Source organism: Hippoglossus stenolepis, chromosome 20 (genome assembly GCF_022539355.2).
Source record: "Hippoglossus stenolepis isolate QCI-W04-F060 chromosome 20, HSTE1.2, whole genome shotgun sequence".
Lineage (NCBI taxonomy): Eukaryota > Metazoa > Chordata > Actinopteri > Pleuronectiformes > Pleuronectidae > Hippoglossus > Hippoglossus stenolepis.
In genome coordinates, this window is record NC_061502.1 from 15,732,922 (window position 1) to 15,754,534 (window position 21,613).

A 21,613-nucleotide genomic window follows, 5' to 3' on the forward strand; every position below is an offset into this window, starting at 1 on the left:
CATTATTTAATCCAAGAAGGCGTTTCATGTCAAACTGGTTTGGTTTTTCATGTGGGCCCACATATTGTAAAGTGTGACTTTGTTACACACCATTGATCCCGCCCGATTGGATCGTCGAAACAACCAACAGTGTACACGCCCACTAGTCTGTGTCAAGGATGGAAGAGGAACTGAGAAAGCCCAGATAGGTGTGCCAATTCTCTAAACCTACTGTAAATCATATGCAAAAGCTACTCATAAGGTCTTAATTTTACGTCCACTTTTACCCCAGTATAGTTGCAGATGAGAAACTAGAGACATCTACAGTTGCAATAAGTGCTCATCTTAAAGTAAATGTAAAGCAGTCCTGGGACATTTCAGGATCATTAAGGCCTTCAACCATTTCACCCACATTAATACCATTAAAAAATTGCTCTTTCCTCAGTCCCTCCTCTTGATTTCTTTTTGTCAAGACTGTCTTTGGTACAGATGCTTTTGTGTGGCTGCATGTTGATTACTTTGAGACAACATAAGACAATTATAAAAATGTGACTTACACTTATTTAGTTTAATATTTTAATACCTATTTAGGTATGTTTAGGGTTCTAAACTTTGAAGTGTGGTCAATGTGCACACAGCTGTTGCTTAGTCAGTTTTATTTTCATTCTCTGTACTGATATTTTATGCTGTTGTGATGGATGGATATGGCTTCTATCAATGCTACATGTAGTAGGCCTATAGTTAAACTCTTTGGTAAAATCCCATTGTGTTGCGTGATTTTGTGTTGTGGTTGAGTTTTCAATGTAGAAAACTGTTTGGTGGATAATAAGAACAAAGACATACCAAGAGTCAGGAAATTGCTCATTCAAGTTATTTCGAAAATTTTAATTCACTCCCAGTGATATGAATTTATAATTGGGCTTTAAGTTACTGTCCACACATATAAAGTTTTGATGTGAATTTCATTCAACATCATAAACAGAGAAATCCAAGACTACAGAAGTTCGTTGATATGGCTGACAAGTCTTTCTCTCTTGGCACAAATGAAGTGTCGTAAAGTTGTATATACACAATAAAACATCAACGACTGACATGATAACTTGATTGTTTCTACTACGGCTTGACAATTATAAATATAGTTAAAAGAACTAAGAGTTAACTCTAGTTCCTTTGAGCATGTTTTCTAAAGATGTTAGTTTTTCAGATGTTAGACTGTTATTGTTACAGCCTCAGTCTGTGAGGGTTAATTGCTTCCTGGAGAAGCCAAATGGAGAGTCCAGCTCCAGTTTTCAACCACTACTTTTAGCATGGGCAAACCTGTCACAGAGTTTCACTGCAGGAAAAGCAGAGGCAATCATTATTAGACTGTTTCCACAGCATTAATGGCGTATTCATGAGTGTTTCTCAGCAGATCATTGTAAAGGATCCATTCAGATAAATCTGGTCAACAACATTCTTCACAAATGTGAAAAGGTTAAGATAGAGAGCATTGATGTTGATGAACACTGTATCTAAATAGTCAGACTTGATAGAGTCAACAAACTCCTGAGATTTCTCAACAATAGCCTTTAGGAGTCTACCGATTTCCACTAGCACATTGGCACAAGCCAAGACTCTACTTCTTTCCACAAAAGTCGACCCAGTTCATGAATGACTAAGCATTGGCAGCCTAATCAAGACATACCCAGTAATTTACGCCATGCTGGCATTCTCAACCAATACCAACAGTCTTCACCAATAAAAGCGTTATAATGAACTTATATTTTCTATTATAAATCGGGCTGATTAAATAGCATGACTGCGAAGTGCTTGTGGTGAGCTTCTTCAGGACCTCAGGAAGAGTGGTCATCTCATCAGATCCAGGCACTTTGAACTGGGTCTCCCTCAGCACCTTAATGACAGCGTCCAAGAGGACCTGGACAGTCTTCTGGTACTCAACAACGGTGTTCCTGTAGAAGATTGACAGCTGGCTCATTTGATCGTCATAGTTGATAGCTGCGGCGTAGGCCTCGTTGATGCGGTTAAGAACAGAGTCCTTCAAGTCGCTCATCTTTGTTGTGATCTGGTACTTGTCAGCAAACACTGTGAATGAAGAGAGGATGGAGGGGAGTCTCATCTTGAGCTCAGAGAGCAGTACTTTTGGTACTACTCCATGGCATTAAACAATATAAGCCGTCCTGCAGCTAGATCTTTAGAAATGATGTTAGCAAATTTCTTGTCATCCTCTGGGGCAGACTGTTGAAAAGAGGAAAACAAAATATTATTTTAAATATATTAAGAATATATTTAGTTTTTCAAAAAAGGCAATGTTAATGATACTCACAGGATAACGACCATAGAATCTAGCGTTCATCTGAGATAGGACTCTGCCACTGAGCTGAAGGCCGAGGAATCCATTGTGTGGGGTAGATACTGAGCCACTGATTCCATCTCTGCGAGCAGCAAAACGGATGTTCATGTCGGTGAAAGTAGGACTGGTGATGTCCACATTCAGGGTTTGGTGAGAGACGCTGGAAGAGAAAGAAAGCATGTTAAGTTTTCAACCTGATATTTATTATTGTAAACATTAAAGAAATGATGAAGACGAAAGCAAGAAGAAATAGGAGCCTTACCTGTCATCAGCCTGGCGCCTTTTCCTAAAATATGAAGAAAATTATTTCATTATTATATCCTTGAGAAGCAGTTTCTGTAACATACTGTGTATTAAAAACAAATCCTGTTACCTCAAGGCCTGGGCAACGGCATGATTGACATTCATGGTCAGGTCAGTATGTGTCAGGACAACCTTGCTATTCATGTTCAGAGCCTCATCCTCAAATGTGGCAGAAGTGGATGCTGTTGAAAAACAAATTCTTAGGATTTAGTTTCTGATCTTGCCACAAGAGCAAATTAAATCATTTAGGGGGTTTGAAATCCAGCTCCCATCAATTAAATATTCAAGAAGACAATCCAGAAATTTGGCAGAGGACTTAAAGGTGATTTTAGAAGACAGGAGCACTGCCTCGACTTCTGCTGGTTTGTGCTGTTGAGGGCTGATGAACTTGGTGTTGGTGAGATCTTCTGCTTGTCAGCTGTTGCTTCAGCAGTTTTCTCGAGAGGCAGTCAGCTCCACCAGGACTGCTGGAAGCAGGAATGCTCGATCTCAATATCGGCAATCAAAGGGGAAGATGCTGGGTAAAGTCAATGGTTTGCCTGGAGCGCGTGCTTCCCATTGGTGTTGAAACTGAACAGAGTTTGCCTCATTATTTGCTAAATATACTTCAGCACTGCATACACTCAAGCTCAGGAGGCTTCAATGGCAAGATTTTCATTACATCCAGGCCAAAGAAGTTTGTCGGTACCATGAGATTTAAGTTTGCGTCAATGTTGGAGGTGGAGCGAGGCCATCATTATTCAGGGTACAGATTGAACTCATTATCAAGAGATTCCCACAAGTAGGTAATCCTCGTGCATATTCCATCCATGTTTGCTCTGGTGGATGACTCCATGAGATGTCTCAAAAGCTCCTTCCAGCTTCCAGACTGTGATCAACCTCTGCCTCCAACAGCTCGGTTGTGGGGATGCTTGGAGATCGGCCTTCATGCCCTCAGGGTGGGATGTTGTTACTTTAGTTTTGTGTCTACCATTGAATTTTGGTTGCCTCCAGGAGATGGAGAATGGGCCCAGAAATCTTTGCAATAAAAGTAGCCACAGAATGGCAGGTTTCAAAAGGTTTCAGTACTCACAGTGATGGAGCTGTCAGAGTGCCTTCAATGTGGCGGTTTTTCAAGGGACAGGAGTTGTGGCAGGTCCTGTCTTGAGTAGTCAGACTGGTAGTGCCGCGAGTTTGGCGTTCAGACCCTCAAACACAGAGACTGTGGTAGCTCCCAGACGGAAGACGATGTTATCTTCAGTATAAAGTCCAGCATTGGCATTCAGATTGAGGATGGCAGACTTGAGGGACAATTCTGTGATCAGATCACCCAGATGGGGATGGACCAGTCCCATCACATCAACAAGTGGAGCAGCTTTCCTTTTGTGGTAAACAATCTTGGCATCTACATCAACAGTTTGCTCAGTGGTAGTCAAAATGTTGTTTAATCCAGTCTGCTCATACAAGTTCAGATCACTGATGGCTGGAGTCTTGAAGTCAACAAAAGGCAGAGCTAGCTCAGGAATGCTGATGGGGGATGTCAGGAAGTCAAGATTAGCCTCACTATCTATGGCAACAATGAGGGCAGCCTCATTTTGGTCATTGTTAACAGTTACGTTGTAAAACATTCTGTACTGATTCAGGCGAGCCACAGCAACTGTGTTCAAATGTTGGCTGTCAGGCTTGACGGTAGCTGAGTAGTCATTCTGGAGATCGATCTTAGCGAGTCAGAGTGTCAAAAAAGCTGCCTTGGCATTTCCTTTGTTGTGGAATTCAAAGACAAACTCATTAGGACGGGCTACAATGTTTAGTCCAGTGGACGGAGACTCCACCCAGCTGCTGTTCAGTTTCTATCATAGATTTGTACTTCCTCACTTCAAATCATAAAGGTTGGCGTTTGCGAAGTTTTAGCGAAGACTGTTTTTAATGAATGGTGTCTCGGCCTCATTGCGTAAATCAGCCTTAAAGTATGAGGTGGCGTTTCAGCAATTTGCTATTTCATCTTTAACAGAAAGTCTGTGCATGGAAAGTTAGGTGATGAAGTGCTGGAGGTGATGACAGGACCAGGATTTGCTCTTGTGAGCTGCTCTCTTGCGTGCTTTGCCCAGTGCCTGGTTGTCAGCTGTAAGAGTAGGTAGGGCCGTCTTAGCAGTGCTTGGATTCTAGGTTAGAGTGGCCTCACTTCTGACATTGAAAATTGGAAGGATCACTTCATGAGTGTAGGTTGTATCGAGAGAAGCAGACATTCCTCCTTCCATAGCAATAAATGCTGTGTTCATAAATTCAGCAGTATAGGGTGTAGTGGCGACCTTAACTGTTGTCTTGGCTTTGATAGACCATAGAGGGATACAGATGCCTGATGGTCAACTCCGAGAGCAAGATGGTCAAACTTCAGAGTCTCGGCTACAACAACACGACTCATTTTTGGGAGTGCAATCTGGGCAGTGGAGTCAAGTTTGTAATTAAGACTTTCAAAGCTTGGAGATGTGGCCTGGGAGGTGAAGAATCCAGAGAACTGAGGTGACATGTCATTCTCAGTGGAGTTCTGGAACTCAGCAGAAGTCTTGATGGTGTAGATAGGAGTGATGAATTTGATCTCACCAAAGAGTTTACCAAAGCATGGGAACATGAACTCACTTGGAATGGTTGGCAGCTTACCAGTAGGAATCTGAAGAGACTGAACAAGTTTTTCTAGAGGAACTTCTGGGAGGACAGGGAATGCCATCTCAGGAAGAGTGAATTCTGGAAAAGAAAGCTCAGGCATGGAGGGGAGGTAGGTCATTGTCAGATCTCCAAAGAAAGCATCAACATCAGGAATATGGATGTCAAGGTTCACAATCATATCAATAAGTTCAATGATTTTCTGCTTGATGTCATCAAAGGAAATTGTAGTGGCCTTCTGTGACCAGGATGGTAGTTTCGGGGATGTCAATTGTGTTAGGATTTTCAGTATGTTGGCGTGCCATACTGAACATAATGGAAGGCACAACAAGATCAGTAAAGGGAACGGTGAAGGATGGTGTGGCCAACTCAGCTTTTTTCAGTTCTCTAATTAGGCCATCAGCGATCTGCTGAATCTCGCTAATGATTTTTTGCTCAGGTAACACCCTCTTAACCATCTCAACCATGCTGGTGAATACATCAGTGACGATGGTCACGACCGTTTAATGTGATTCCTCACAGGTCAGACGACTGGCAATCACCAGCGTTAAACATCAGATTTTAATTCTGTTTCTGGAAATTCCAGCTGCGGCTCTTCAGGTTCTTCAGCAGGACATCAATGACATCCTTGACTGATTTAATCATCTCTGCAATTTTGATTTCTCTCACACGCTCCATGAAGCCTTTAAGAGAGGACAGGGCTAAATTGACAAAATCTCTTGTTGTTGCAAGTTTCTGGGCAATTTCAAAATGCCCGATGAACTCATTCAGGTATGTTGTGAACCAAGCAACAATTTGATTGAGAGATTCAACAGACTCACTGTAATTGAATGAGGTCAGCTGTCGCACAACAGTTTCAATATACATATTTAGCTCTTCAATGATATCCTTGACGTCAGTTGATTTCAAGTGGTCGATTGCATTATGGAACATTCGCATGAATTTGGTTGGTATATCTGCATCCTTCACCTTGTTGACGGCAGCTCGGATGGTTTCCTCAATTTTGAACTGCTCGATGAGCTCGACAGCCTTTTCCAGGGCAGCTTGAACCATTTTGTCAGCCTCAAACTTGACGATTAACTCTCTCATCTTGGCATAGAAGGTGTTGATCTTGCCGATGATGTCAAGGTCCTCAATCATTTTCCGAACATAATCTCTTACATCACTGAGAATCTCTGTGGGCATCTGACTAATGAGTTCCTCAAAGTGAGCTCTGAAGTTCATAGATGAAATGTAACTTTTCAGTTCAGCAACAAAGTTTTGCAAGTCAAAGGTCTCAACCAATTGCTTAATCTCTGACATGATTGTCTGTAGTTTAGCCTTGATTTCATACTTGGCATCAATGTCAAGCAGGAAGGCAATGCTGCTGCCCTTCAGTTTTTCCAAGTCAAACTGCTGGACCATCTCCTTTACGGCCTCAATCACATGCACAACAGCAGCCTTGATGTCATATTCCTCGTTAAAGGCATTCAGATGTTGCTGGATACTCTGAACGAGTGTTTCAGGGAGGCTGCCACTAAGAAGTTCTTCCATCATACCAACAAAGTGTTGGATGTAAACAGTGAGATCAACCAACCCAGTTTTCAAAGAGGTAGCCCCAGGTTGCCGAAACCTCACATCGTCACACCCAGAGTGCATATTTCTTGGAGTGAGATCAGTGAAATACTGCTTAAGTTGGTTTACCTTGCCTTCGATATTCAATTGGGAAACAAAGTCACTTACATGCTGGGGAAGAGCCTCAAGTTTAGCCTTTATCTCCTCGTTGTTGATGCAGTCTTGCAGTGTCTCAGCAACATACACGACGAAGCCTTTCATGGTTTCCAAGAGGGCAGGGAGATTGTTAAAAAGAGGGATCTGAATGATATGACAGTCTGTGTTCTTGTCGTACTTGAGGAAGCCAGCGACGGTGAATTCCTGGTTGTCTGCAGAATCTATGTTGATGATGTTTGTGAGGATGGTGCCAGAGACTTCAATTCCAGTTCTCTCAGGGGTATTGTACACACTCATGTCCTGATTGAAGACATGCTCGTTCATTTTAGATTTCATTCTAAAACTGCTCTTCTGCTCTTGGGGTGACAGAACAGTGTCCATTTTGTTGTCAAATGTGGTCTCAAGGGAAAAGCCAGTATCTAACTGCTGGGTTACGGATGCTCTGCACTCATGTGAGCTAGCAAAAGCCAGAGGTTGAGCTTTCAGGAGGAACTTGCCATAGAGCTGAGCACTGTGCTTTCCATATGCGTTGATGTCTCCATCAGCGTTGACGACAGCATCAAGGTTGAAATCAAAAGGAACAACGCTGCAGCGGATGGTGTGATCAAAGCGCATTGGCTGTGAGTTGAAACGGGCATCGTTGGAGAGCCTGGCGGCAAGACCAACAACTTCCAGCTCAGTGTTCTGGTTCATGTGGGTTCCAAAGAGTTTTCCAGTGGTGCTACACTTTGCATTAGCAGTCATATCAGCATAATTCACCTGATAGATGTGCTTGATCTCTTCCTCACCATAGATGGCTTTCAGGCTTCCGGTCAGGTCCATCTTGTACAACTCTGCCTGCAGCTGAGCCTCGACCAAAGCCAGAGTTTGGCAGCCAAGAGAGTCTCAGGTTATTTATTAACATTGCTTGAGAAGCGGTGTAGGGTTTCATGTTGATGAGGATATCATGAGTGTAAGAGGCATACTCGCTTGCTGTGGCTTCAGCCTTGGAGTTGAAGTCTAGGCTAGAAAGAGTAATTACGAGACTGTTTGCATTGTCAACCTTGATATCACTCATTGCAGCCTTGTTGTTAATAGATAAAGTAGCTCTGGAAGCATCAAGCTCAGCATTGAAGGTGTTTTCTAGGGACAGGGGGCTCTGCAGGGTGTTTGTTCCACTTGTGGTCAAACCGTCCTTGTTCATCTTCAGAACAGCCTTGTGAATAGCCTCATTCTCAAGAAGTTTCAAGGTGGCATCGCTGTTTACAGCCAGACCATTGACATCAAGAGTGGCAGTCAGCAGAGAGTGAACACGGTTTTCAGTCTGGTCGGCATTTGTCTCAATCCTAATGACGACTTCACCTGCACCAGCTGAGGCTTCAGCCTGGTTGCGGATCTTCATGCCAAGAGCAAGGACAATGGCATCACCTTTCAATGACAGCTTGCTTTCTTTGAAGGAAAGCTCACCAACATGTGTCAAGAGGTTTTCAAAGGCATTGGTGTTAGACACAAGTGAGAATTCACCATTGGCAAGGGATGCTGCAATTGTGTTCTGAGCATTGATAACTGTGGAGTCAATCTGGACGGTAGAATCAAGCTTTGCTTCTTGCCTGAATGGGAAGATGGTGAATGACTGGGTGGAGATGGTTTTGCCATACATGGGTCCAGCCTTGAACATTACATCAAACTTGTTATCAGCAGAGATTTCTTCAGTGTTGAATCCAGTCATGCCTGTGTGCTCTAGTGCAACATTGAGACCAAATGGACTTGTGGCTTCAATCTTGCTGCTTGATTTCAAATTGATTTTGTCAGTGAAGGTTGCATCTTCAGTTATGCTAACACTGGCTTCAAGGAATTTATGGACCAAAGAGCTTTTCAATTGAGCGTTAATGGAATCAGTGGTCATCAACATTCCTGAGCCTAAATAAAAGAAAAAAGAAGAAATAATGCATAGTGTGAATCATTGGGTAATATACACTATACCAAACACAATATGCACAATCAACACATCACTTACAATGTAAATTCAGTATAACATGGATGTAAGAAATGATTAATAATTTGAATCTGAATTACCTTCAATCTTTATTGACAGGACGTCAATTGGGGATGTTCCTTTCACGTCAAACTTCGCTGAGTAGCTTGGTGTTTCCACAACATCTTTGCCAGCAGAAAATGAGGCCTCTGCATCATAAAGGTTGCTCTTCATCAGAGTTGAAACTTCAGCTTTGCCAAAAAGAGGAATAGACAGAGCAAGACGCTTGGGCACAACAAGGTCTGGGATTGGAATCTCCATGGAGACAATCTCGAGGCCGAACTGAGGTAGAGACAGGCTAGGTGTGGTCAGAGCTGCTGGGAAGTGAAGCTCCTCTGTGGTCTTTCCTCCGAGAGGAAGAGGGATAGTGACGGTGAAGTGCTCATTGTTGAAGTAGTACGAAGCCTTAGCCTCACTGTTAAAATATACAAAAATAAAATGCATTAAGGTTTTGAAAATAATAATAATAGTAATTTGTAGCATTTACCATGAAATGTTCCACACTTACGTATTCAGGAACAATGTCTCTGGCAGAGAAATCGCAGGCATATCAGGTACTCCCAGCATTCTAGATGTAAGAGTCAGCCACCATATTGTCCATGTAGTTGACCATGGCCCTAAGCAGACCAAGAGGTTTTTAATGCATGCTTTACTTATTTTTTCAAAACAAAAACCTAAAAAACTGTTAACTCCAAGACGCTTACCTCGCCAAACTTCTGGAAGATGTGACGGACATTCATGTCTGCCTCTCCCACCTTTGCGTCGAGCAGCTGGTTGTGTCGCCTCAACATGTCAGTGACTTGGCATGAAGTCTAAATTATTTCACATCAGACTTGAATGCAACTTCAAACTTGCTGGCATCTGCAACAGTACACAATCAATTAAATCTCATTACTTAGGCACAGATCACGTCACATGTCATGGTGTCATGTGTTGCTACATTTAGGATGTGACGTTACTATAGAATGAATTGTTTTAACGGAATATTATTCTAAGAATGGCAGGTGGAAAATACATTACCATATTTCATCTCGACCTTCTGCTTAGAGACGGCCTCCATTACTTTGACTTCACTCTCAAGCTCCAGCTCCAATTCTTCACCACGCTTCATGTTAGCTGTGACAGTGGCATCAGCATTGAGTGAGGGGACAAGAAGCTGGACTTGCAGCATTGCTTCCTTCATGGCCTTCAGACTGAAATATGTACCAGTTGGTTAGTGTCATTTCAATGACAAGAGTGACATTCATTTTATTTGATGAGGATTAATAGCTGATTTCTTACTTGGCACGGCCAACCAGGGAGAGCTGAGGGATGTTCTTGTTGACAAAGTCCAGAGAGATTGAATGAGTTCCTTTGCCCTTGGTGTTTCCATCAACAACACCCAGCCTGAGTCCAGCCTCTACATCGTAGTCGGGGATCTGTAAGTCAGCTGTGACGACATTTCTCCTTCTGTTGTACTTCAGCATTGCTACGGCCTCAGTGGGCTCTGCACCTGTTGTTGGGGAACCAAGAGAGTAATTTTTAGATGGTGGGCCACTTCAACCATGGAAGGATTTGATCATATTGTCCACATGTACTGCAACTTACCTTCAGCCCTCACAATGAGCTTCACAGAGTCGACCTTCTGCCTGCCCTCTTCTCCCTCCCTGAGGAGCTCGTAGGCAACAGTGGCTGTGTACTCAGTGACTTCGCCAGTAGGGTGGAGCTCCACAGCAAATCTATGATGGTTCATTTCATATTTTTATGGTTAAACAAGTAAATAAAAGAGACTATTATTTGTCGGTGTTTCAGACATTGTTGCTTACTTGCTGTCTCCAGTGAAGGGGAAGTAGGGGGTTGTCTCTTGAGAGGAAGCATCAGTGTACTGCAGAGCGGTGCAGTATTTCATTCCAGCGAAGAAAGGAGTGCACTCACTCACATCAACCTTGTCCATCACTGTTGGGGGGATGGTCATCACCTCTGATCCAGTCACGGCCACCAGGGTGTTTCTAAAATTTAAATGGAAAAAAATTAAAATCTGAATTTGGCTATTATCTTAAATTTAAACATGGCAAAGTTGATGACACATAGTAAAAACCATTGTACTTAAGTTAAACACATCATGGCTGCTATTTCTTCAATGTTCCCTTGTGAAACATCATGGTACACTTTGTACTTCAGGTTTGCTAGATTAACAGCTGCATTTCAACCAATGTTGCAGAGAAACTTTTACTTGTATAATATTTGAAAGCTCTATGGCTTACGTCATTTTGAAGAGCTTTGTAGGATTCACTGGTGCAGGGATGGTCAGCTTGACTGATTCATGTCCCATGGAGATCTTGGCACTGAGTCCACTCTCGTGGAAAATGTTGGTGTGCATCTCTAATCCAGAGTCGACATATTCAGGGATGTGGGATCCAACCTGAGTTACAAACTCAATGCCAGCAGAGGGCATGAATGCAACTTCACTCTGTGTGGAAACAGGACAAATATGAATTGTTGTGTTGATGCTGTGAAATTTAAAATATTTATGTAAGATTTAAGCACATTTAGGGATTTTTACCATGTCACGAGCAATCTGAAGTCCACCCTTGATACCAGGAGTGAAGGTACCAGACAGTGCAATCCTCAGAGGCACACCAGTTAAAGTGGGCAGGAAGAATTCATTGTCCATGAAGATGTAGTGGGCAAAGATTGTATTGTCAGTCTTGGTCATCAACGCCTTCATTAGCTGTAGCAAATAAAAATACACAGGACATTTAAATCTAACAAAGTTATTTATAAGGCAGCACAATTATTTAGAGAAGCGTATGATACTCTTTAATCCAGAACATAAAGAATTCTAACACTTCCCTTACATCACAGAGACATCCTCAACATGGTGATCATCCATTGCCCTTGAAATGAGCCATCCTCCTCTATTTTGTCAAGTCTTTCCCAGATATCAGCTCAAATTTCCCAGAAGTCTCATGTAAACCATGGCCTCAGGAGACTCAGCAGTCTTCAGTTCACCCACCAGTTTGTTCGATTTGGCTGATCTGTCTCACCAAAGTCCTGGTGGCCTGTGCATATGTGCAAATTAATCACTCGTCTAAAACAAGATATTCTTGTTTGCTTCATCTAAACAAGTTCTTTGAATACCTGTCTCTTCATCCTGTCCTTCTTCAGGGCAGGCATTATGGTCTGCATCATCTCACTGACTTTCAATGGCATGTTTTCAGATACAAAGAACATTGTCTTCATGGCAGTGTCAGGGAAGAATCCATTCTGTCCAAACAGGGCTTCAACTGTTGGCTCAAATCCTTTTACCCTCCATACAAACTGCAAAAAAGGTGGGAACATTTACCATACTTACTACTCACAGCTAGACAGCATCCGTTTAAAATGTCTGATGGCACAACATAGCCCCACCTCAATCATGTCATATCACCTTAAAGGCAGCAAGAGTCATCTCAAAGCACCTTATAGGCAGATAACAGTACCCTCAAAGATCATGTTTCCCTCCACAGATCCCATCATGATTTGTAGAAGAACTTTCAGGTAGGAGTCCACATGTGGCTCAAGCTCATTACCTGCAGGGGCATGTGGATCTTCTGTCTCAGTCATGAGGAAAGAAAATACACATATTACAGTTAAACCAATGAAATTAAGTCAAATCCAAGAGGACATATTCACCACTAGTGTATAAGTTGAAACAAAAAATAAAAAAAAACATTTAAACTTAAAGCTGCAGATATTTTTGCTTACTCTTGGGTCTCAGGATCAGTTGAGGCCAAAATGTTGGTGATGTAGGAGATGGCAAAGCTCTTGGCTTGTTGGTCTTGTTCAATGGGCAGGGCATCTGCCAGCTGAGCCAGTTCACTGGGCTGGGGGTTCTTCATAAGTACCAGATACGCAGCCAGACGCTTTTGCAAGGGGCTGGTACCGTCCAGAAGCACCTGCATGAGAATCTCTCTACCCTGTAACAACAAGGGTTCAACATGATTAGAATCAGTTATGCAGAAACAATTATTATAATAAGCTATAAAACCAATTAATCAATTGGTCACCTCCTCTAGGGCAGAATCCAGCCTGAACATGAATGTGGCCTGCTGCTGTCAGAGAAGCCTCCAAATTTGTTCACACACTGCATGCAGCTCTCTCAGTACCCAGGACTAGCAGGGGACATGGCTGGAGCCATGTTTCCAAGAACCTATAATCAAAAGTAAAGCGATCATTATCTTCACTGGACTGAATCTAAATTCATGCAAAGTATTAGTCAGTGCTTCCGTTGCTCTTAATCACGTCATTCATATCCTTGAAGAAACTGGGTGAGACACTTACCCTCAAAAGCAGGAAAGTGGTCTCCTGGTCACCGGAGCAGTCGCCCAACTGAGAAGCCATGAATTCAGCCACAGAGTAAATCTCAGGGGTCAGTTTTCCTTCAGCCTTGTAGAACCTGTTGAAGAGAGAATATGTTTTATTTAACACTCAGGATGGAAACATCAGCTAAAACATTATTCAGTCATTCCTTTACTGAGTATAACTCATGGTTGACATCACTCACCTCTTGGCAATGTACTCCAGGGCATACAGGATAGACTTGCTGGTCTGTATTTGGCCATCTAAGGCATATCAGTCAGGAGGGCGGAAAGTTGGACACAAGTCCCAGAGCGAACACAGCAGCATCAACCTCGACTGCAGAGCTGTCGAAGGTCCTGAGGATCTGCATGATGGCACTGCTGCACTCAGGGGTTCCACACTGGGCCAGAACCTGGTAGGTCAGGACACGGGACACTTCAAGAGCCTCTGGAATGGCGGGACTCAGGGTCTCAGCCTTCATTCCACGGACCATGGTGACAAGCTTGTGGAAGAGGTGGGCCCTCCTCTCACCCTCGGCCTCGGGCAGATTGGCCAGTTCTCTCAGGAGGTTCAGACCTGCATCTTTATCCTGGACAGCACTCTTGTCCTGGACAGCTTCCATGTGAAGATCCTTGGCAACGTCACCTGTGATACACAAGAAACGTGGGTTACATCCAATGATCCTTTTCAAACAGCTATAAATCCAAACAATACAAATCAAACAATGGAGCTTACTGTGATCGAAGACTCTGTCGTTGTGAGGAGCAACCTCAACCAGAGTGAGTTCCTGCTTTCCAACGTTGGTAACTCCATATTCTCCCCTGTAGGAAGGAGACATGAGTGTATATTAAATATACCACATAAAATCGTATAGAGACAGATCAAGTACATAAACCTTATAAATTGCATCTAGTATGTAAACTTCTCTGCACTTGTATGGAAGAGATAAGGGATGTGGTTCTCAGTGCAGGATCCGGAGGTCATGTGTTTGTTCTCATTGTCGAACTTGTAGTTGCAGGTCTGGGAGCTTCTGATCAGCTGAGAAAGAGGGTATTGCTGAAAGACAGAAAACATAAGGATGTTAGTGTCGTGGAATATTGGAGAATTATGAAGTTGATTGTTCTAGCTCACTAAAGGTGGTTGAAAGGTTGTCATGAAGCAGTTTTTTTCACCATGTTTCCACTTACCATGCCAGAGATCAGTGCCAGCGGGCTGGTGTGCTCTCTCACTGGGAGGAACTCGTCACATTTGGACAGATCCCTGTTCAAGGTGATGTCAGTTGCAATGTCCTCTCTTGCGTTGACCGTGGAATGGGTCTTGCACATGCCGTGGATTGTGGGCTGAAAGTAAGACATAAAGATGATTAGAAGAAAAGTTTGTGTGTAATGTACTATAGAAAGCTATATAAAACCTTTTAGGGAATACCATGTATATCAAGTATGGATAACTTGGTGTTAAACTGTGATATTAAAATATTTCTCATGATGCGTATTAGAGGGCATTTTTTAGTAAATGAATTTACCATAATCTTATTCTTGTCTTCTTCCACCAGAGGAACAGCCAGAGCAGAGATGATTCCTCTCTTGATGTTCAGGATGGTTAAAGTCTCACCTTCCTCGGTATCTGAAAGAAAACATAGCGTATTTAAATGTAATTATTTGTGCAATAGCTCCAGAAATACCTAAATTTGGGCGATAACATGTCAACTGGACATCAGGGATTTTCATGGAGTCACATACTTCTCCATCTCAGCAGCAAAGGCGTCGGAGCCGGCGGCAGGTCTGAACACGAGGTTTCCCTCTGTGTCCATGCTAGCCACCTCACTCAGCATACAGCCAGTGGTGCGGACGATGTAACTGCAAGTCTGAGGCACTTCGATTTGAACCTGTGAGAGAAGGTAAATGTTTTATTTCTCTTTGTGTTTGGGGAAATATATATATATTTTTTTACAGAGGATGATTGTGAAAGATTTTTCTCGTACCGTGCAAGAGCCCTTGGGTCCGTTCTTCAGAGCAGAAGCTCCGTTGATGGAGTTCAAAGACTCGGCTTCATAACGATATTCATACTTGTGCAAGGTCTTGTACCTTGAGGCCACTGGAGAAGAAAATCAACAATTACAAGGGAGAAGAGGTGTTTTATGGAAAATATATATAAGTTTATATCTTAATCCCTGAAGCAGTCTTGAGTAACTTACACAGGCAGGTTGGCACATCTTCGTCTTGGGCAACTGTTCAGGAAATAAGTTGGACAATGTAGGTTTTTAGTAATTTCAATGCAATTGAAGATCTCTGAATGTCAAATTAAATAAATACATTTAATTATTACATTGCATTTCATTTAGCTGACGCTTTTATCCAAAGCGACTTACAATAAGTGCGTTCAACCATGAGGGTACAAACCCAGAACAACAAGAATCAAGAAAGTACAATTTTCTTAAATTAAATGAAATCAAATACACTATAGTTACAACAACCCATATGTCCTAGGTCATAATATTATTAAGGATAATGGTTTTAACATGTGTTATTTTAAAGAAAGTTATTAATAATAATGCATTTTATTTAGACAGCACTTTTCATATGTAAAATGCAGCTCAAAGTGCTTTACAATAAAATCAAAGACATGAAATAATATAGATCTATAAGAATAAAACTAAAGACTTAGGATAAAAATTAAAATAAAACTAGCAGAAGGTATAAAAAGGAAAAATAAATAGAAAGTCTTGAGTTGTTTCTTAATTTCTTAAGTAACTTTCAAAGATTTGTAAAAAGACGGATGTTACAATGTATTTTTAGGAAATATCTGATTAAATAATTTACAGCACAAAAGTTAAAAAGAAAAACTTGTAAAACAGCGGATTCTATACTCACAAGCCAAAGCAGATGTACTGAGGAGCAGCAGAAGACAGAGCTGTGAATCCCCCATGTTGGGTTTTGGTGAAGCTCTCTCCTTGGGTCTGGCGAGTACTCAGATGAGACTGATTCCTAAGCCTCTGCTCAGGGCTTTTATACCCACGGCCGGGCTCTGTCAGAGCACTGGGAGGCACAGACAACGGTTTGAACGCTCAAAGTCCAGCCCAGCCTCCTGTGTGGAGGGACAAAGGGAAAAGGTTTGAAAGGATCCTCATATCTCGGGCTTGCAAAACTGATCATTTGTGGTCAATCTGTACAATGTCTCCTTTTTTGCACCATCACAGGTTTAGACGAACAGAACTCCGATGAGATATTTGAATTGATTAAAGCACATTAAAGCTCAGTCTTATCAGACACTTATGGGTTTATGATACTTTATTACTTGTAATATAATTTAGATGTCGGGGAAGATCTCTTTCGTGGTCACACGGATTTTTCTTCAGTCATGTTCAGGCCCCATTTCTTGCTGGTGTCCATTCATCATTAGAAATAACACTTGCTGTTAAATAGTGGATCTCATTTGTATAAGAATAATTGTATTTACTGCAATTTACTGTTATTTGTTGTGAATATTCATGTGACAAGAAGAAGCTTGTCTTGACTTTTTTTCGTTTTTCACTGTATATCTGGGCCAAAATACATGTCCCAGTGTTTGAAATGTCGATAACCAGGCAGATGTTGTTAATCTTTTGCGAACAAGTCAATCAATGAATTTGACCAGCCAGCAGCAGCAGTGTGAATTAGGTCACTCACAGGTGCTGATTAGTGAACCCTGTGTGATCAAGGCGTGCTCAAAATACAAAGTCCCTCAAGATGTGAAAAAGATGATAAACTTATCAGCTGCTTTATCCCTTGATGATATTAACACCCCCCACCCCACCCTTTCAATCCCCCCCCAAAAAAGAAGAAAAGACAAAGATATCTTCAGGCAACAGTTCGTCTGTTCCTCTGTGTCCTTTAAAGTTGGATTAGTTCTTTTATTTACTTGTTACTTCAAGAGGCACAGTTCACATTGATGACGTCAGTTTTCATCTGCACTTACGGTTGTGCTCAATTCTACTTTTATTTTATATCTGAGCACATTTATTAGACACATCACTGCACATATCGTAGCTAGAGTCGCACATTTGAATGTGAATACTTATAGTTATAAATAAACGCAGTTGTAGTACTTACAGTGTAGTACCTTGTAATAGAGTCAGCTGCTTGTTGTTCTGCTTCCACTGCCATGAGCCAAAATGAAAACAACAAAAACATTTACCAAACTTTGACATGGTTCTGATGATGGACTTTAAACCACAGAGATTTGAAGGTTGCTGCTTTTCAAATCGGGTCTGCAGTCTGTTTGTGGGGCCAGCGCACAATAAATAAACAGTGACGGCTATGGATTGATTCAGGTTTTTTACTTGTAAGGATTTAGTCACATACTGCACATAACCATAGAATGTGTGAGAGCACATACAGTTTTTTTTTTTATTACTTCTATATGTCCTTTTGTTCTTTTTTAAGCAAATCACGTTTCTAGTCCTGCACGTTGCGTAATCGCCTGTTGCAATATATCCCCCATCAGCTCCCTTGTAGAAGTTGATACTGACAGTGTTTGCACTGACATGAACAAAGTTAAAGTCCAAAGGGAGCTTATGCTTCTGAACACTTTGTATTTTCATTGGCTTTTTTTCACAATCTCACCCAGAATTATTACATTTTTGCTAATTTTACATTAATGCAGATATTTTCTCTTCTGCTGAAATGACCCTGTGGGTTTGTAAATGCTGATATAAGCTGTGGGTGCAGAGGCCTCTGTTTGGTTTGTCTCTCCAGGCCTTGTTGCAGTTGAGCAGCATTCAGACAGGATCAGTGCATCGTGCTCTCGGCGATCAGGGTAGATGATAGAGTGGGAGAATTAAAGGGGCTGAAACTCGCACCCTTTGATTATTTTAATCATGCAGTACATGCTGCATTACACATATTCGGGCGTATTCAGAAAGTTCCACAGTGCAACCACCAGGAGGTCCACTGTAAGTCTTGCTGTGTTGTGTTGTGCACTGGAAAGGCAGTGTAATGTATGGAAGTTCACTTGTGTATAAACTCAGTCACCAAATACAGAATTACATGTATATCTTGTTTGCTGTTGTCAGTATTATCAACGTTTGCTTCTCCATCATTTAAATTAATTTAAACCTGCCGTCAACTTTAATATTCAACTGTTTTCATACAGAAACAACAATTTGCAGCACTTTCGAGCACATTGCTGTAATAAAATCCTTCATTAGTAAGGATGATTGCTGATAATATGTTTTAAGTTATTTTTTGGTCCACCTCTGTATTTGACAGCAATTTTCCCTTTGTGTATCATTTTCTCCTCGTTTGTGTTGTCACGATGCACTACAGCTAATGTGTTGTGTGCTTTTTTCACTGGGGATTGTAAAGATATTTATCCCCTTCTTTTTTTCCACAAGCTGCTGAAGTCTTTGCAATGTCTGCAGATGAAAAATAGAATCAGGAGGGTAGTAGGTGGAGGAAATGTAACTGGTCCATGGTGAGTTTATAAGAAATAAAGCGTGACCCTGCTGGTCCACCTGATGAGGCCGAGGAGAGTGATCCCAAACTCTGTGAACCCTCGGCTGTGGACATGTGCTGTCCCCCTGCAGGGCAGCTCTGGGCACACTTTCCCAATCAGTTGTTCAGTGTAAAGGTCAGCTGTTTAATACACTGAGATTAAGTGCGTTTTCTTTTACTCAATATGTCGACTGAAAAGGACATGGAGCCGTCGGATTGTGCATGATCACACTTCATGATCAAACTGCAGGATCAAACTGCAGGATCAAACTGCAGGATCAAACTGCATGATCAAACTGCATGATCAAACTGCATGATCAAACTGCAGGATCAAACTGCATGATCAAACTGCATGATCAAACTGCATGATCACATGCACAGGACAATTGGAAAGAGATAGAGGAGTGCACACATTACACGATCTATGATTTGCTCCTGTGTAATCACTGATTATCTGTTGATCACGTTTCCCAACCCTACAGTATGGACTGTTGTGCTACAGTTTGCCAAATCAGCAAACATTTATTTTACCAGGTAAGTCATTAGGAACAATGTACATTTACAGTGACAGCCTGGATGTCATCATCAGCTTTGTCAGCTAAAAATCATGTGGTAATACATTTACATAAAGTAGCAGAAATTCAACGTTTTGATATCAGAGAAGGTATCGAATTAATAAATCAATTAATAAATCTGTGGCTGGCTGTTGGTGCTGATGGTTTTCAGTCTCTCAGCTTCTAAAGCAAAGAAATGTCATTTTATTCAGTATTGTAAATGCAAATGCTCATCCCCTAACAAAACCTGCAAAATAAACATTTTACTATTTTATTATTTATTATTTTAATGCCTATTTCATAGGGATATATACAATACATAGATAATTACACAGCAATAATCCAATGCAATCCATCACAGCATTTGTATCAAAGGCTAATTTCCAATACCCATCCCTTCAGACAACAAATATAAAATGTAGAATCATTCTGGGACATTATGATCTTATTTGGACTGATGTACACTTTGCTGTTCGGACCGATTTGTGAACATTTGTGTGATGCGTCTTTTCTCATTCAGTTCAATTTCTTTAAGGTGCAAAGAAATTGGACAGGACGTCTCCTTCAAAGGGGAAAGTGAGTTTCCAGCCCCACTTTGTTTGCAGATTTATCGTGTGCATGCAGACATACAGTATGTCCCTGGCACATTGAACAGTTCACTCCAATTTGCACTCAATCCCCTTTTGCTTGGAAAGGGAACAAATACATCTCCTCGAATGCAAACAGTACAAATCACAGTAGGAAGGACAAGTCATCGTCCTGTCTGTCCATGTCTTTCTGTACTATCACTATCACTTAATGCTGGATCTTAAAAGATCATTACTACAATCTTTTTTATGAATATTGTCAATAGTAATTATAGCTAAATTGATCATATGTTCATTTGCTTTGAAGTCACAATTCATGATCTAAATGTGAACAAAATTATTATTTTATTTAAATTACAGTATACCCACTATAGGTTTATTGTCAGGATACACCAGAATACTGACTCTTAGTAATAATCATTGAATTATAATCTGTTTATTTGCTTGTATATAATTTGCTTAATATTGGACAGATAAGATCTAAAACCTATTATTGCGTATTGTGGTCTGCAGATTTTTTTATTTGCTCTTCTGATTTTGGTTGCTGTAACTTTCATTACGGAAACAAAGAAACAAACATTAATTTGCTGCTTCATGTCTTCAAGCCCATTTTACATAAACTGACAGGTCTTTATACCAGTGCAACAACTTCTAGAAGACAGATGCATATGTCTATGTTGCATTATGTGTAAAAGTGAGTATGCAAAAAACTTCATGTACACAGGATTTAATTACCACAAAGAAATACTGTAGCTGTAATGCAGTTTGAAATACATTTACCTACAGTTTACTGACCTATTAGTCAATCTGGTTGAGTAAACATTGGCTGAAAGTCCAGACACAATGAAGTCAGGCACAGGGTATCACTGTGTCATAAACCACCAGTCACTCAGTGTCATATTCTTCTTCAACTTTATCAGGAACCAACCGATGGAACTTTAGACCCAGACTAATAAAAGCTCAGCTGACAGTCACTGTATGAAGTTTATCACGTACTGTACAGCACGCACAGTACATGCATGTATACGTGTACTGTGTGTGCTGTACATTGACTAAAGATTCACATATGCAGGAATCCCTGTCGAGCAAAAAAATACTGATAATTCAAATATTGAGAATCTCAGGATTTAGGAATTGATTTCTCAACAACCAAGCTGCCAAATGTTTGTGAAAAAATATTTAAATAAATTATAGAGAAATGTAACTTTTGGTAAAAGAAAGGAAGCATTATTTGGAGAGTTTCTGCCTCACAGAATCTTATAATGCACACTTAAGGAGATGGTTTTTTTTGGGGGGGGGGAGGTTGATAAAGATTGGGTTTGGAGTGTATGTGGAACAAAACTGAAAGCTACTTTATCTTAATGTTATATCTTTATTTTAAAAGTATGCCTGGCTTCTCAGGAGCATTAAAATTCCCCGACCATAGATTGTGATAGAAACTTTCTGAACTTGTGAATATTTTGTTTTGTCTCAAATGTGCTTTTTGCTTTTGCAACATCAGGCAAAAAAAAAAAATCATTGCACATGAAACTTTATTGCTGAAAACATATTTTTGCTTACTGAATTGTGAACAGCATGCAAACATAACCCATAATCCTTAACCAGTACCTGATGTTGTGTCTCATCAGGGATGTTCTTTGGTCCCGAATGAGGACTTAAGTTGCCACGTATTTACAGGAGAACCA

At 41.1% G+C, this 21,613-nt stretch overlaps 1 protein-coding gene across 1 annotated transcript; it reads right to left on the reverse strand.

Moving 5' to 3' along the window:
* Positions 1-1,690: 1,690 nt before the first annotated feature.
* On the reverse strand, positions 1,691-17,461 carry LOC118099463 (apolipoprotein B-100). Its single transcript, XM_047338197.1, is given in 40 exon segments — positions 1,691-2,127; positions 2,130-2,214; positions 2,303-2,489; positions 2,592-2,615; positions 2,703-2,814; positions 3,727-3,798; positions 3,801-4,461; positions 4,777-4,943; positions 4,946-5,511; positions 5,513-5,787; positions 5,819-7,855; positions 7,857-8,881; positions 9,038-9,411; positions 9,505-9,564; positions 9,711-9,819; positions 9,822-9,857; positions 10,017-10,189; positions 10,278-10,488; positions 10,584-10,714; positions 10,802-10,984; positions 11,240-11,445; positions 11,539-11,706; positions 12,117-12,296; positions 12,548-12,572; positions 12,723-12,934; positions 13,025-13,089; positions 13,092-13,167; positions 13,299-13,413; positions 13,522-13,561; positions 13,564-13,608; positions 13,611-13,961; positions 14,052-14,137; positions 14,239-14,372; positions 14,504-14,656; positions 14,839-14,939; positions 15,024-15,201; positions 15,298-15,410; positions 15,511-15,543; positions 16,187-16,400; positions 17,405-17,461. Coding segments are annotated over 39 exon segments (9,261 nt in total). The 5' UTR covers positions 16,242-16,400; positions 17,405-17,461.
* Positions 17,462-21,613: the final 4,152 nt, after the last annotated feature.